At 46.3% G+C, this 15984-nt stretch overlaps 1 protein-coding gene across 5 annotated transcripts in view; it reads right to left on the bottom strand.

Annotated features, from left to right (window-relative positions):
- Window positions 1-15984, bottom strand: part of LOC124980877 (CMRF35-like molecule 1) — a 147271-nt gene that overhangs the window by 15224 nt on the left and 116063 nt on the right. For 4 of the 5 annotated variants that reach the window (XM_047546894.1, XM_047546898.1, XM_047546901.1 and 1 more), the window contains exon 2: window positions 1692-2033. In XM_047546894.1, the coding sequence (XP_047402850.1) occupies window positions 1692-2033 (342 nt within the window). Of the gene's footprint in view, window positions 1-1691; window positions 2034-7859; window positions 7985-15984 lie in introns of those variants that run through there. The other variant, XM_047546895.1, reaches the window with a different exon arrangement.

Raw genomic sequence — 15984 nt, 5'->3', positions numbered from 1 at the left:
TACATTGTGCACAACCAGAGAAATGACAAGTTGTACTCCATTGGTATACAATGAATCAAAATGCATTCTGCTGTCGTGTATCACTAAATAGAACAAACAATTAAAAAACAAGAAACTGCAAAAAAAAAAAGATCTGCAAGGTCTTACATATCAAAGTAGCATTTAGCCCAGAGATAATTATTCACCACTATGGAGGCAAGACATTGATAAACACTCAGCCTGATCCCCACAGATATATGAGTTCTGCCAATCTGGCTCATGATAATTGTCACAATATCTGGCCCTTGGGAAGCTGGGCTCCACTCCCTCTGATCACTTTGGGTGGTTCTTTGCCCGACCTCAAATAGCTTTCTCATATATGGGGTAATCTTTACTCTCCTGAACGCTCATGGGAGCCCCTTTGCGGACCTCTGGGATTCTCACCCCTTTCAACTCTTTCCTTTCTGTACTGGGTCCTGTGAACTCTAACCACCTTTATCTCCACAGATGCTAAGCAACATCTCCTCAATCCCAGAGATCTTCTAGGGTCTGCTTGAATGACCCTCTCTGGGTCTCGAACCTCAAACTCCTCTCACGGCTCTGAGCTGGGCAGTTGATTGGTTCACATTTTGAATTTACTGCCTCTCATGGGCCACTGTTTTTGTTGCCTGATATCCAATGTGTTGAAAATATTCTTTTCATATATTTTGTCTATTATGTTTATTGCTGCTGTTTAAGGCAGGAGGGAAATCGGATTCCTTCTATTCTAACTTGTCCAGAAGCAGAGGTTCCATTGTTTATTTTGTGTAAAAAAGACTTTTATCTCTGTATAAATGAGAATATGCAAGATTCTCATATGACTGTGTGTGGTTGTGTGTGTATGTGTATGTGTGTGCATGTGTGTGTGTACGCGCATGCGCGCAAAACAGGGTGAAGGAATTCTTCCCTGCCTCACCTTCCACCCCAGTGGAGACAGGACTGGGGCTCTGCCGGGAGATCTACAGCGTCTGTTGCTCCATCTCTGCATACATCACTCTTTCCAGGGATCAGCTCAAGTTTTTCAGGCAAGTGAGGCTTGGTTTAGAGACCCCAGTAAGTCTCAGAAGCAGTCAGAGGAAGAGAGGGGAAGGCATCTGCAGCGGAGTGGAATGTGTTCCTTTCCTTTCCCACACCCCTAGCTAGGAACTCCTGGAATGTCTTAGCACTTTCATGTTAGAAAGGAATACTGGACTATCTAGACTTTAGTTTCCTAAGATTCTAAACCTTCTTCTATACCTAATGAGTAAAAGAGAAGAGTTAATTTTACTTAAAGTGTGCAAAAGTGAATCACTCAGGCCCCAGAAACCAAACTGGAGGCTCTATTTAACGTGAATATCAGGTTTGTAGGTTCCTGGTAGGGCAGAGCTGGTTGCTAATAAGCAGGTTGGGGCCACTGTCTTTTCCAACCCCGATACCCAAGCCGAGTTTGTCCTGCTTTGCTGATGGTAATGAGCACTAATGGTAGGCAGAGAAGCTAAGGCAGTATTCTTCTTCTGATGTCTCTGGAATCCCACTTTCTGTCTCTAATCCAAGTCTCTACCTCAAGGAGTCTCACGCATACACATATGGGGACAAGAAGATTCATTTTTGTTGCTGGGGCAGAAAGAGCAGGATCTCTGAAACCTCCATCCTCAGCACAGTGGTCACATGATGCATGAGGGAAGAGTTCTCACCTGGGTCAATGGTCACATTAACTTGAAACCCATGGTCCTGTCCAGTCCTCTCAACTCCACACCAATAAGTGCCAGCGTCTTCTCTCCTGAGGTCCACCATGGTCACCATGAACGTGAGCTTTTCCTGATCATCCCTGATGGACACACGGTCCTTCTTCACCTCCTGCTCTGACCCAGTGGTGATAACAAGGACTCTGCAGGAACTCCACTGAGCTCCTCCACACCAGTACTTGTGGTGGGTCTTCCACTTTGAGGTGTAATTACACTGCACAGTCAGTGAGCCCCGCTCTGGGCCACTCTCAGTCTTTGGACCAGTGACTTCACTCTGAGCAGTGGAATAGCCTGGAAAACACAAATCCAAGTAGCTGTCACTTCCCACCCCAAGGGCATGGCCAGAGTCCTGCACTGGGAAGAGTGCCCAAATCCAAGTGCATCATGAATTGAGTAGTGGTCAAGGAGGGATCCGCCTTCCAGGAGAGAGACCTGCCTACTCTAACATGCCGCTGGGCTGCAGGCTCAGGAAGGTCACTGACAAGCCCAGGACACCTCTCTCAAGAAACCAATGGCACCACAGCAAGCATGGCTGTCATTCACCCCTCTCTGCCAGAGTTCAAAGTGATGAGAGTTTGGGACAACGTCACCACAGAGTTCCATCATGAATATCTGCCAGGATCAGAAGTTGGTCTGCATCCTCCAATCTGCTTCTGGGATATCTGCAGGGAACTGCGACAATTACACACATCCTTTTGAGGAAAGATGAGCTTTTGAAGTTCCATGTGTTAATTATGAAAAAAAAAAAAAAAAAGAAAGAAAACAAACTCTGCCTCGAAAAGGCAAGACAACATTAAGGTAAATATTGTTTAAAAATATATCTGAAAATTACTTACCAGAAATAAAAATGTAACTGAAAATTGCTTGAAGAAAACATAATTTGATTTTTTTTTTTTTTTTGTGGTGTTGGGGATCAAACCCAGGGCCTTGTGCTTGCAAGGTAAGCACTCTACTGACTGAGCTATCTCCCCAGCCCCAAAATTTGATATTGAAGGTAAAATTTCCTTACAGAAATTGATCTCATTACAGACAATATGAAAAAAATATATATAAAGATGTAATCTAATTTTAAAAAAATGAGAACATTACATATTAAAACTTGAATGACATGGTCATAGCTGTAGTAACTTACTCCAAAAGTAAGTTCTTAGAAAAAAATTTAAACAATTCCCCAAAAAGTCAAACATAGAGTTAACATCTGACTCCACAAATATACTCCTAGGTATATACCCAAGAGCACTGAAACATATCCCAACACAAAACACCTACATTATCGTTCATAGAAGTGTTATTAACAACTACCAAAAAGTGAGAACAACCCAAAGATCCATCAACTGATAAATGGGTAAACAAAATGTGGTATATACACAATGGATTATCAGTCAGCAAAAAGAGTGAAGTTCTGATACAGGCTGTAATATTGATGAGCTTTGAAAACATTACATGATGTGCAAGAAGTCAGACCCAAGAGTGATTCCATTCTTAGCAAACTTCCTCAACAGACAAATCCACAGAGGTGAGGAAGCAGATTGGTGGCTGTCAAACGCTGAGGCTGTGGGGAGGAGAGCAACTGCTAGTGGGTTCCCAGCTTCCTCCTGAGTTGATGAAAATGTCCGGGGGCAGACAGAGGTGACGGTCATGCAACTTTGCAAATATACTAAAAGCCACTGAGTTTTACACATTAAAAGAGTGAATGCCATGGTATGTGAATTGTAACTCAATGTTTCTGAAGCACTAGGGGTGGAACCCAAGCCCTTGCACATGCTAGGCAGGCACTCGACCACTGATGGACATCCCCGGTCCTTTATCTCAAGCTTGAAAAGTGGAGAAAAGTTCATTCTCAACCTTAAACTCTCTTGAATTCATTTTAGGAAGGAAATTAGTGCAGTCATTAACTTCAAGAAGATAGCATTAGTCATCCCAAGGCAATGAGAGGAAGAAGTTGTACATATGAGAAATTAATAATTAGAGAATAAAAACAGTAACATTGACCCACTAAATCTCAAAACTGTCTAGTTCTGGGCTGGAGATATAGCTCAGTTGGTAGAGTGCTTGCCTAGCATGAGAAAGTCCCTGTGTTCAATCCCCAGCACCACCAAAAACAAAAAAAAACTGTCTAGTTCTGATGTAGGAAGGGAGTAAGACATAACAATAAAGTAGAAAATCCTGCAACAATGTAATCCATAAAAATGATGCAGCATAAATAATCAAAATGAGTGTATTGCAATAGCTACGAAGGTGTTCAGTACTTCTAAGTATTCAAAACAGGCCCCCTCACGGAACATGTGGCACTATCCCAAGGTTGGGATGTGTGGCCCTTATCAACCCCGCATCCATATTCACATGTTATGGACTGAATCTGTTACCCCAAAATTCACGCACTGAAGCCCTAGCTCCCCATGTGGTGATAGAGATGGGGCCTTTGGGAGGTGATCAGGGCTAGATGAGGTCCTGAGGAGCCTCCTAAGTGGATTAATTCTCTTATAAGGGACACTAGAGCACTCTCTCTGTCTCCCTCACCTTCTCCCTCTCTTCCTCCCCAAGTGCTCACAAAGAAAAAACATCCTTGCATCACTGAGATAAATCCCACTTGAATGTGGTGTATAATCTTTTTTATGTGCTGTTGGATTGGATTTGTTAGTGTTTTGTTGAAAATGTTTGTATTTGTGTTCACCAGGGACATTAGAGTGGAGTTTTCTCCTTTCATTGTGTTCTTGTCTGGTTTTGGCATAAGGGTAATGCTGGCCTTATACAGTGAATTTGGAAGGGTTTCCTCCCTTCAATACTTTGGAATAATTTGAGAAGAATTGGCAATCATTCTTCTTTAAAAGCTTTGTAAGTCAACAGTGAATTCGTCTGGTTCTGGGTTTTCTTTTTGGGGAGTCCCCCCCCATTACATGAGCAAGTGGGACTCATCCTAGGAATGCAAGGATGGTTGTACATACACAGATGATAAATGTAAGACACCATCAAAATGAAGGATAGAAACCAAGCAACCATCTCAATGGAAGCAGAAAAAGTGTTTGCATAAAATTCAGCATCCATTCATGATTAAAACCCTCAAAAATTAGGTGTATAAGGGATGTACATCAACCTAATAAGGTCCATATATGACAAAACCACAGTCCATACCATATTGAATGAGAGATGGCTGAAATGACTCCTTGAACATCAGGAACAAGGGAAGGAGGTCCACTTTCATCAGTCTCATTCAATATGGTATTAGAAGTTCTTGCCAGAGCAAAAAGACAAGAGAATGAAATAAAGGGCATCCAAAGAGGCAAGGAGGAGTTCAGGTTATCCCTGTTTGCAGATGACATGATTTTTTTTTGTTTGTTTGTTTGTTTTTTTTGTTGTTTTGTTTTTGTTTTTTTTGACATGATTTTATAGAGAGAAAAACCTAAGGATTCCACCAACATGCTGTTAGAACTGATGAACTCACTAAGGTTGTAGAATACAAAATCAACTTACAAAGATCAGCAATTTTTTTAAAAAATGTCAACAATCAAATTGCCAATAAAGAAATCAAGAAATCAATCCCTAGGAATAAACTTTATCAAGGAAGTGAAAGATCTCTACAATAAAAAACTGAAAAATCCTGACAAAATAAAATTAAAGAGGACACCAAACAAGGAAAGATAGCTCATGTTCCTGGATTGGTAGAATTATTGTTAAAATGTCCATACTACCTAAAGAAATCCATAGATTAAATGAATTCCTTTCAGAACACCAATAGCACCCATCACAGAAATAGAAAAAGGACTCCTAAAATTTCTGTGAAACCACAAATGACCCCAAATAGCCAGAGGAATCCTGAGAAAAAAGAACAAAGATGGAGGATTACAACATTTGCCTTCAGAACATAGAGCAAAGCAATAGTAACCAAGATAGCACGGTGTCGATAGAAAAAGAGACACAGAGACCAGTAAAGAGAAAAAAGCCACAGAAATAAGTCACTTATCTACAACCACCTGGTTTTTTATAAAGGCAGCAAAAACATACAGTGTAGAAAGAAAATCTCTTCAACAAATGGTGCTGAGGAAACCAGATATTCTTATGCAGAAGAGAGGAATTAGACCCTTATTTCTCACCATACACAAAAATCAACTCAAAACGGATTAAAGCCTTAAATGCAAAACCTGAAAGTACGAGAAGGAAATATAGGGAAATGCTTCAGGACGTGGGTTTCAGGAAAGATTCTTGGACATGGCCTCCGCAGCGCATGCCACACAAGCAAAAACTGAGACGTGGAATCACACCAAGCAAGTAAGCTTCTGTACAAGAAAGGAAGCAATAGGCAGGGTGAAGAGGCAGCCTGCACAATGGGAGGAATACTCAGGAAGCACGCTTCCAACAAGAGATCAATCTATAAGGAACTCAAACAACGCAACAGCACAACAATAATAACAGTGAGGAGAACGAAATTTAAAAATGAGCAAATGACCTGCATAGACCTTTCTCCAAGAGGACAAGCACATGACCAACAAGTAGATGAAGAAGTGTTGGGTCACTAATTATCAGGGAAATTCCAACCCCAACCACAAAGATCTATCATTTCCCCCAACTAGAATGACTATTACCAAACAGAAAAAAATTTACACATGCTGGTGAGGGTTGGGGAAAGCGGAACTCTCATACACTGTTGGGGGGAACCAGCATGGAGGTTCCCCAACAGCTAGAAACCCACTACCACAGGACCCAGCAAGCCCCTCCCCGGGTACATGGCCACAGTAAATGGAATCCGCATGTGGAAGAGACGTCTGCACTCACGCTGCAGCACGAGTCACAAGGGCCATGGAGTGGAATCACCCTGGGTGCCCACTGATGGAGGGGTGGACAAAAAAAAACTTATGACATATACACAGCGAAATTCCATTCCGCCATAAACAAATGAAACGGTCATTAGTGGCACCGTGGATGGACCTGGAGGACAGATGTTAAGTAACAAGTCAGACAGAGAGAGACAAATGCTGCGCGTTTTCACTTACACGTTGATCTCAAAGAAGCAGAGAGCAGAATAATGGTTCCCAGAGTGGGGGAAGCGCGTGGGGGGGACGGGTTGAGAGATGGGTTAGTGGGTAGAGGGTTGTCACAGCCTTAAAGCAAAAGGGGACAGGAAAACGCCCTGTCCTGAACACCCCCTTCCATCCCCCCAAGGCCTAGCCAAGTTAAGGGGACAGCGAGAGCAGGCCTGGGCCAGGATGTCCAGACACAGGTCATCTCCAAGAACGCTGGCTTTCCTCACGCACACGGGGACCCAGGGTGAATTCGGCACCGGGACACTCGCTCCTGGGGATGCTGCTCAGATAAGCAAACTAAGCTGCTGCTGCTTCCTCAGCTTCACATAAAACCCCTCCCTCAGCCCACCAGGGCCACCTGAGGGCCCTGTGGAAAGGCTCCTTCAGCTGGCCTCCACCAGGGGAGGAAGCCCTGTGGTGAGGCACGCTGGGGGACGGAGGTGCTGTCTGTCGGTCTGTCACCTCTGACCGTTTTCCGGAGCAGCCACAGATCTCTGGTAAGCTTTTCCCAATAAATCACTGTCTCTGGGCATTTTCTTTGGCTTCTCTGCAACCTGCCCCACTGCCCTGGCACAACCGGGCTGTGGACACCACAGGGGGCCGCTGGGTGGAAGGAATAGCTCCCAGAGTTGTCCAGCCCTGCAGGACGCTGTGATTGGCAACCATCCATTGCATATTGAATTCTGAGGGCTGTCCAAGGGGACGGATGTGCCCAAGACTCCACTCTGATCACCGTCCCCTGCACACCTGTGCTGAAATGTCACACCGTCGTCCCTAAACGTGCATGATTTCTGTCTATTAAAAATAAAAATGCAGTTTGTAAGGTTGAATTTGTTCGTTACTTCACTCATTCGTTCCTCCGTTTGTACAGAACCACCAGGGTTGAGAAGCAGGTTTCTGAAAAGGCGGGTATTTTGATTTTGCTTTGTTTCTTACTGGTTTCCACACCTACCACAGAACCCACCAGGTGACAGAAACTAGCTTTTTATTGAATGCAAAAGCCTCTGGTGACTAGTTGGCCCTGCTCTCCTCCCCAGAACAGAGGCTCTGACTCCGGCCTGGCCTCCGACATTCCCTGCCCACCTCCAGTTCCACTCACCTGGGAGGAGGAGGAAGAGCAGAGCAGGGGACAGCTGCATGGTCCTGTGTCCACTCCTGTGGGTGGTGACAGGCACCCAAGGACCTTGAGACTCGAAGCCCAGCGCTGCCTCAGCCTCCTTTGGGCTCCTCTGGCCTATGTGTGCTTTGTCTGCACCGACTTCCCGGTTTCACGTGTCAGCAGAAAAGAGGGTGTTCTTTGGGAAGACTGAGTCACCCGAGTGGCGCAAGCTGCAGACCGTGTCATGACTTCCGTATGTGTGGCGGAGGAGAGGCAGCCCAGGAACTGAGGAGCCATGGTGGCGTGCTGCCGCCAGGGCCGAGGACACGCAGGGCTCACGCCCCACCTCGCTGGCGAAACAGCTGCTGCCCCATGCTCCTTCCAGACGGCCGGGCACAGGGCCTCTCGTACCACCCCTCCTGCGCTGGGCTGTCCTCCCTTCCCCGGCCTGACCCTGTCTCTCCCCTAGGATGGCTTCCTCCGGGGTCCCGTGTCACTCTGCAGCACTGGCCTGTGTGGGGAGTGTCAGGAAGGAGAAGCCACACTTTCTCTCAGACCTCCTTTTGCCTGGGGAACTTCCTCTCTGCACGTGTCACCCTGGCTGGTGGCTTTGGGTCACACACTGCTCCACAACTGCTTATTCTATGACCTTCGGGGCGACTCTCCCGTCTGTCCCCACCTCCTTCAGAGGGTCCCTCTCCCCTTGCTCTGTCACATGCTGTCTCTACCCCCGTCCCCTGTGTCACTTCTTGATTCTTTTCTATTTCTCATCTCTGTGGGTTTGCTTTTGTCATTGAAGGAATTTTCTGTTTTGGATGAGAATCCAAAAAGAGACAGATGGAGCGACCTGTAGCGTTAAGACAAAGAGCTTCATCGCCTCTCGCACACACACACTCTGCTCTGTGTGTCGGCAGCAGGTCCAACAAACCCACCCAAGCCTGTGACAACAGACCCCATGACAGGTGACTTCCTGCCTGCAGCCAGCCACACAGCAAACCCCTGCAGCAAAGCCGTGGCCCTCAGCAGACCTCTCAGGGGTGAGACCCTTCCACCGCTACCCCACGGCTGGTCCTGCAGGGCTCTGTCGGGGACCCCTGTGTGGCCTGGTCCAGGAGAAGCAGCGAAGTCTACCATGGGCCTCCCCTGCCTTTAGCTCTGAGGACCTCAGGACATTCCCCACATAGAACCTCAACGAACACTGTTCCTCCCTCCCACAGGCCCCCTGTCCCCAAGAGGCAAAGGTGTGCTTAAACCTGAGTAAGCCAGAAGGGGAGCTCTCAGTGTGAGTTTCCTGTGGCTGCTGTAACAAGTCACTGCAAACTTGGTGGCTTGAAACAGTTTTATTGTCTTACAGTTCTGGAGATGAGAAGTCTGTCGTGGGTCTCACTGGGTTAGAGCCAAGGTGTCAGCAGGCTGGTTTCCTCTGGAGCTCCAGGGGAGAATCTGTTCTCCTTTCTCTTCTGGCTTCTAAAGGACACCCATGTCCTTCTGTCTGCAAAGCCAGCAAAGGCTGTTTGTGCTCTGTCAATCTCATCACCCGGATGCTGACCCTCCTGTCTCCCCCTTTCATTCATCAGAACCCTGAGATTGCACTGGGTCATCCAGGCTGCCCGGGACAGTCTCCCCTGGGTCCACTGATGCCCATCTTAAATCCATCTGCTGCCTTAACTCCTCCTTGCCCTGTGACATAATGTGTTCCCAGGTTCTGGGGATTGGGAAGTCTTGAGGGGTCATTATTCTGCTGTCCGCTGCCTAGAGAAAGGTTGTTCTGATGAATTGAGAGTGCAGAACCAGGACTTCAGCAAGACTAGAGAAGCACCAGAGGAAGCTTGGCAGGAGAGACAGAGTGGGCAGCAGGGTGTGGAACTTCTGAGCAGAGCACAGTGGCTTAAAGGATATTTTTAGGATGCACAAGGTGGCATCCTGCTCTCTGAAATCCACATGACTTGCCAGTGCTGCCATGCACTGGGATCAAGGCCAATTCAAGGAGAGAACTAGGTTGGCCCCTGGATATGGAGATGTCCCAGCATGGTGTGGGGGAAGATGATGAGGCACAGCGTGACAGGAGGGGTCAGGCTCTTACACAATGATAGGGACTTTCCAAAGGATGTGAATAAGGAATGGCTAGACCAATGGATGTCCAGTATATGGGATATGGGAGATGGCAAAACTCACTGCTGCTGCCCTCTAGGGGTCAGAGCCTGGAAAGACACCCCTTCCAGGAGGACTTGGTAGATTGAGGGGGGTGGGGGCCATGTCTTCCTCTGCTTCAAAGTGGAATTGGAGTTTGATGGATGGAATTTACAAAGGGAGGCAGATGGTAGCAGGAGAGCAGAAGCAGAGAGCAGAGAACATCACAAACCCCCAAACTCAGCTGGAACACGTGTGAAGGACAGGGGATTGTGGGAAAGGAGACCAACCAAACTTCAGGTTGGCCACAGACAGCAAGGGCTGGCCCAGCTAAGTCAGTGGGATGCCACTTTGGGCTGAGGCGTTGGGCAGCACTACTACGGCCCTTGGAAGGGATTCTCTGTCCAGGGACCACATAGGTCATCAGACCCACCGTTCTGGCTCAGGGAGGGACGAGAAGGCTGTCACTTACATTCTTCTTGGGTTCTGTCTGCTCATTTTTCTCCATATTTTATTTTGAACCATTGTGTGTGTGTGTGTGTGTGTGTGTGTGTGTGTGGTGCTGGGGATTGAACCCAGGGTCTTGTGCATGCGAGGCAAGCACTCTACCAACTGAGCTACATCCCCAGCTCTGAACCATTTCTTAAACTGTTCAATCTCTTTGTTGAGCTCAGTTTTTGGAGAGTTCAGGTTGTCTGTGTTGCTGTAAAATAATGACTCTGCTCTAAAAGAATAAGAAAATAGTTTATTCTAAGTCAAATATGAGTGATCGTGGCCTGAGAACATGATTGCAAGTTGCCCTGGGGTGCAAGGTTCCACCATGAAAGAGGTTACATGAACAAAGAGGTTAGCCATAGAACAAAGAAGGTCATAAATCAAACACATTTTCCAAAGAGGTTGGTGGGGCATTAGGCGGGCAGGCTACCGCAGAGCGGGGAAGTCTTCTCTATGTGTTTCAGATGTTAGAGCATCCTCAGCTTTAGGGCTGGTGGAGACTAGAGATCTGATAAGTGTGTGAGGAGTCTGAGTTTTACCTCATAGTCCGAAGGCTGTCAGGTCAGATACAGAAGATGAAAGTAACTGGCTATTAAAGGGACTACAGTAGCCCAAGGCAGTTCTGGCTTTTGGTCTCCAACATTTCATCTCTCCACAATCATGACACTCTACTTGGTCAAGGTCAAACAGAAGACAGGACTTTTATGTAGAAGTGGCTTCTTCAGAGGATTTCAGCTGCACATCTGTGATTTTTGAGACTGGACGGAAATATGTAAACTCTTCTTCCACTCCCTTGAGCATTTCCTCTTGTGATCTGATTCTTCAACAAGTTTGTAAATGTGGCTGGGCACAGTAATGTGGGCTTGTGATCCCAGCAGCTCGGGAGGCTGAGGCAGAAGGATCCCGAGTTCCAAAGCCAGCCTCAACAATGGTGAGGCACTAAGCAACTCAGAGAGACCCTGTTTCTAAATAAAATACAAGATAGGGCTGGGGATGTGGCTCAGTGGTCAAGTGCCCCTGAGTTCAATCTCCGGTACCAAAAAATACAAAGAATGTAAATGTGCTATTTGCCGGAGTACCTTTCTTCTGCCTGATCTTGTTAGCTATGAACAGGCCACCTTTTGTTTTGGGGGGGGTTGGTGGTTGCTTGGTTACTGGGGATCAAACCCAGAGTCCCGAATATGCTAGGTAAGCACTCTACCACTGAGTCACAACCCCAGCCCTTTTTATTTTTATTATTATTTTTTTATTTTGAGACAGGGTCTCACTAAGTTACTGAGGCTGGCCTGGAACTTGCAATCCTCCTGCCTCAGCCTCCTCAGTCAACGGGCCACTTTTGATGATCGAATGTCTTCGAGGCTGGGGATTGGTCACAGTAGCTTGAGGGGCAACAGAGGGTGAGAAGAGCAAGGGAAGGTCTGTGGCCACGTCTCACTTCCTGTGACCACAGTTCACTCTCAGGGAAGGGCAGACCTCTTTCAGGAGCCTGTGACTCACAGACCAGCCTGTGCTGCTGCAAGTGGGAAGCCCCGCCTCGCGTCCCATCCGGGGTCAACGACCGAGGGCTGTTGGCCTCCACGGCAGCGCACAGCCCTGTGCGCACCGCTGTCTGGAACTTCGTTCCCCCTCAGCTGACTGAGCTGGAGGGTCCCAGCTGTCACATGCCCACATGTCACTTTGTGGCCTACAGCAACATCCACGAGCTTATGCTGCAGACTTGTCAGATGGGGGAGCAAGAGATGGCTTGCTTCTGGGCCTCGGTTGGGATGCTGTGGATGGCTAGGGGTGGCAAATGGATGGGCACTGTTATCACCTGCAGCTTCTCCGCGCTCGAGGCTGGAGTGACCGAGGACTGAGCTCGGCTGGGAAGTTCACCCAAAGACTCTGCGTGTGGCCTCCCCGGGGCAGCTGGTTCCAAGAGGGGTCAACCGCAGAGCAAGATCCACAGAGCAAATGCGGCCAGACCCAGAAAAGGGCGGCTGATGGCTGATGTAGCCTGGGAGACAGATGGAGTCCCTTTGGCCACGTTCAATAGTGCATTCCCAGCAGGAGAAAATATTTGCTTCTTTCAGATACAAAACATACGTCCATACAGTTGTCCCTTGGCATCTGTAGGGGAACCACTCCCTACCCCAGGACACCAAAATGCACAGATGCTCACGTCCCTTATATAAAATGACAAAGTGTTGGCATATAACCTACACACATCCTCCCATATAAATAATCTCTGGATTAAAATACCTAAGGCAATATAAATGCTGTGTAAATTGTTGTTATGGTATATTGCTTAGGAAAGAAAAAAGTCTGTACATGTTCAGCACAGATACAATTTTTTGAGCATTTTCAATCTGCAGGTGGTTGAAATTCAAGGGGTAACTGTATATGCACATAAATACATGTACTGTGTCTCATTAAAACTTTACGGGGCAGAGGTTTTAGGGGGAAAACACCTACCCAGCCTCCTGAGGAAAATGCAGATAGAAATAAGATGGAGAAACACATGGGTGCTGGCTGTGGTGGCGAACACCTATAATCCCAGCAGCTCTGAAGCTGAGGCAGGAGGATCACAAGTTCAAAGTCAGCCTTAGCAACTCAGTGAGGCCTAAGTAACTTAGTGAGACCCTGCCTCAAAATTAAAAAAAAAAAAAACCAAAGAGCTGGGGATGATGTGTCTAAGTGGCTAAGCATCCTGGACCCAATCCCCAGTACACGCGGAGAAACACGTCTGTAGTCTGCTATTTGGATCATTCCCAGCCCACCCAGACTCATGGGAAGGGGACATAAACCCAGACTCTTAATGGAAGGAGTGTCAAGGAATCTCCAGCCATGGTCTTAAACTGCCACCTGGAAGATTCTTAACTAGCTCCTTTGTGTCATGTGTAAGATTGAAGGGACCTGACAGTGTGAAGCCACCTGGTCCCCAGTCACCAGGCAGATAGTAGAGCTGGCTCTGCCCCTGAGTGCCAGGCGGGGGCTGGCCTCCGTTTCGTCCCTCCAGGCCCATCTGTGCACCTTGGAAGGTCAGTCCCCATGCCTGCTGGGGGCACCATATGGCCTCAGGCATAAGGACCCAGTTCTGAAACCTTCCTCTCTTGCTCGGAGGCCACAGAGAAGCATCCACGGCTTGCGTGGACTTACAGACATGAAGACACATCTGTCAAGCTTTGGTCACTATACTTTTTGATGGCATTTAAGCATGAGCAGGCGTCACGGAGATGGCTCCCGTGGCTCTGTCCTTGGTCCTGAACTCGTCCTCTGAGGACCCAGCTCTCCCTGGGTTCCAGTTCACATCACGTCTTCCAACACAAATGTGTTCCATTGACTTTTTTTTAACTGCAAGGGGCATTTAAATGGGTTAAGTCATAGTAAGGTATTGATATGACAAGGAGAGCTGAGACCACAATAGCATGAACTTCAACGACAAAGTAAGCATGCACCAAAAATAGAGGCATTCACTGTTGAACAGTTCAGTTCCCTTTCTGCGCCCAAGAATCTCAAAAGTCATCAATCCAACTAATCAGTGATACGGCAGAGCAGACACACTCTGGCGTGTCATGTCATTCAAACAACATTGCTTGAAAAGAATTTTTATTCATTTCTGTTTTAGAAATTCTTTTTACAGGGCATTTTATATTGCCATTCCTAACATGGCCTTCAGAGCTCAAATAATAAATGAAATGCAAAGAAATCTATCAAAGATGGAAAAGGCAAGCACTTGAATGCAAAATAATGAACATAAATTGTATCAGCCAGGGTTCTCTAGAGGAACAGAGTCAACAGGAAGTATGACTATAAAAGGGGGTTTATTAGATTGGCCCATACGACCAGAAGCTGGATAGTCCACAATGGCCGTCTGCAGCTGGAGAGCTGGAAGAACCAGCAGCTGTGCAGTCCAAGGGGCAGAAGCCCCAGAGCAAGAGGGATCAACAGTGCTACCCTAGTCCAAGACCAAGCCTTCTGGAACTACCCGGAGAATCACTGGCAGAGTCCACTTTGGAAGAGTGAAGAAGCCAGAGCCTGATGTCCTCGGAAGATCGAAGCAGCAATCAAGAACTTCTTCAAGAAGAGCCGAGCTGCATCTGCATCTGCTTCCTTGTTCTTCCAGCTCTCATTCCATCCTACTGGGTGGTGCTGCCCACGCTTAGGGAAGGCTCACTGCAGTTCACTGTCCCACCTTCCAATCATTCCTAGACATGCCCTCATGGACACACCCAGAGGCCTCTCGATCATCGGCATCTCTTAATCCATCAAGTTGACAATTCAGATTAACCATTACATAAATATTTCAATAATTTACAATAACCACATTACCCAAAAAACCTACCACTTTATCAAAAAGGTAGACACTCATTTTGGTCTACAGTGTGAATGTAACAGTAATAGCTCCTGGGTTTAATATGTATTTCCTTTTTCTTCTTTTCGACATGTAGACTGTTTCTTTTCGTTTTAGATTCTTCCTCATACTATATTTATCTCCAGAATCATTCACAAATCCATTTCATCATCTCTTCCTAAGCAAAACTATTTCGCAATTTCATACTGTTGTAGAAAGTTGAAACATAACCCAGAAAAATCTGTGACATTTTTGACAAAAGACCCTTCATCGGTTTTGGGGGTGTTAATTGAGGACATTCATAGAACTTATCACACAGAGTTGGGTAAATAGACCCATATAAACATTGTACAACACCTGCTTACACTTATTTGTATCACAAAAGTTTTTCTACTTCATAGAATGGAGGGGAAAAAAAGTGTCAGCTCAATTCTGCTCTCAAGCCCAATGTTTTTTCTATTTGTCCACCAGAGCTGGTATTCGTGCCTGATTGGTAACTTGAAACAGCTCCCTGAAAAATAATTACTGATTCATACTATTATCTAGTTTATAGGGAATGGCAATGATGAAATTAAAAGTAAAACCAAATAGAAACCAAACTCTCTAAGGAGAACATCTTATGGCTGGCTGGCTGGGAGAAAACCTAGGTTATTAGGGTCAACTTCAGGTCCTTCGATTTTTGACAAAGGAGCAGAACCTATTCAACGAAAGAAGGAAAATCTTTTCAACAAATGCGGCTGCAGCCACTGGACGTCCACAGACCTCAACAAATTCCGAGCTAAAACAGACCTTCCAACTGCGCACCACTAGGGACAAGCAATCCAACATACACCACGGCCCATGAATTGAAATGTAAAACATAAAAACTATGAAACTTTTAGAAAAACAAGCAGGAATAAACCCTGGGCACCTGAGGTTAGACAAAACCAAAGATGATCATTAAAGGAAAAAAAGATCACGTTGTACTTCTTCACAGTTAAAAACCGCGAAAGAGCTCGCGAGGAGGGTGAAAAGAAAAGTCAGGAATTATTATCTATGACATATGAAGGGTGCTCAAAACTCAATAGTAAAACAACAACAACAACAACAACAACAACAAATCCTTAATTACATAAAGACAGGAACAGACATTTCACCAAAGAGGATGCATGGGTGAAAAATAAGCAT

The sequence above is a fragment of the Sciurus carolinensis genome, chromosome 3 (genome assembly GCF_902686445.1).
Source record: "Sciurus carolinensis chromosome 3, mSciCar1.2, whole genome shotgun sequence".
Lineage (NCBI taxonomy): Eukaryota > Metazoa > Chordata > Mammalia > Rodentia > Sciuridae > Sciurus > Sciurus carolinensis.
Note: the sequence above shows the minus strand (reverse complement) of the source record. Positions and strands in the feature narration are given on the sequence as shown.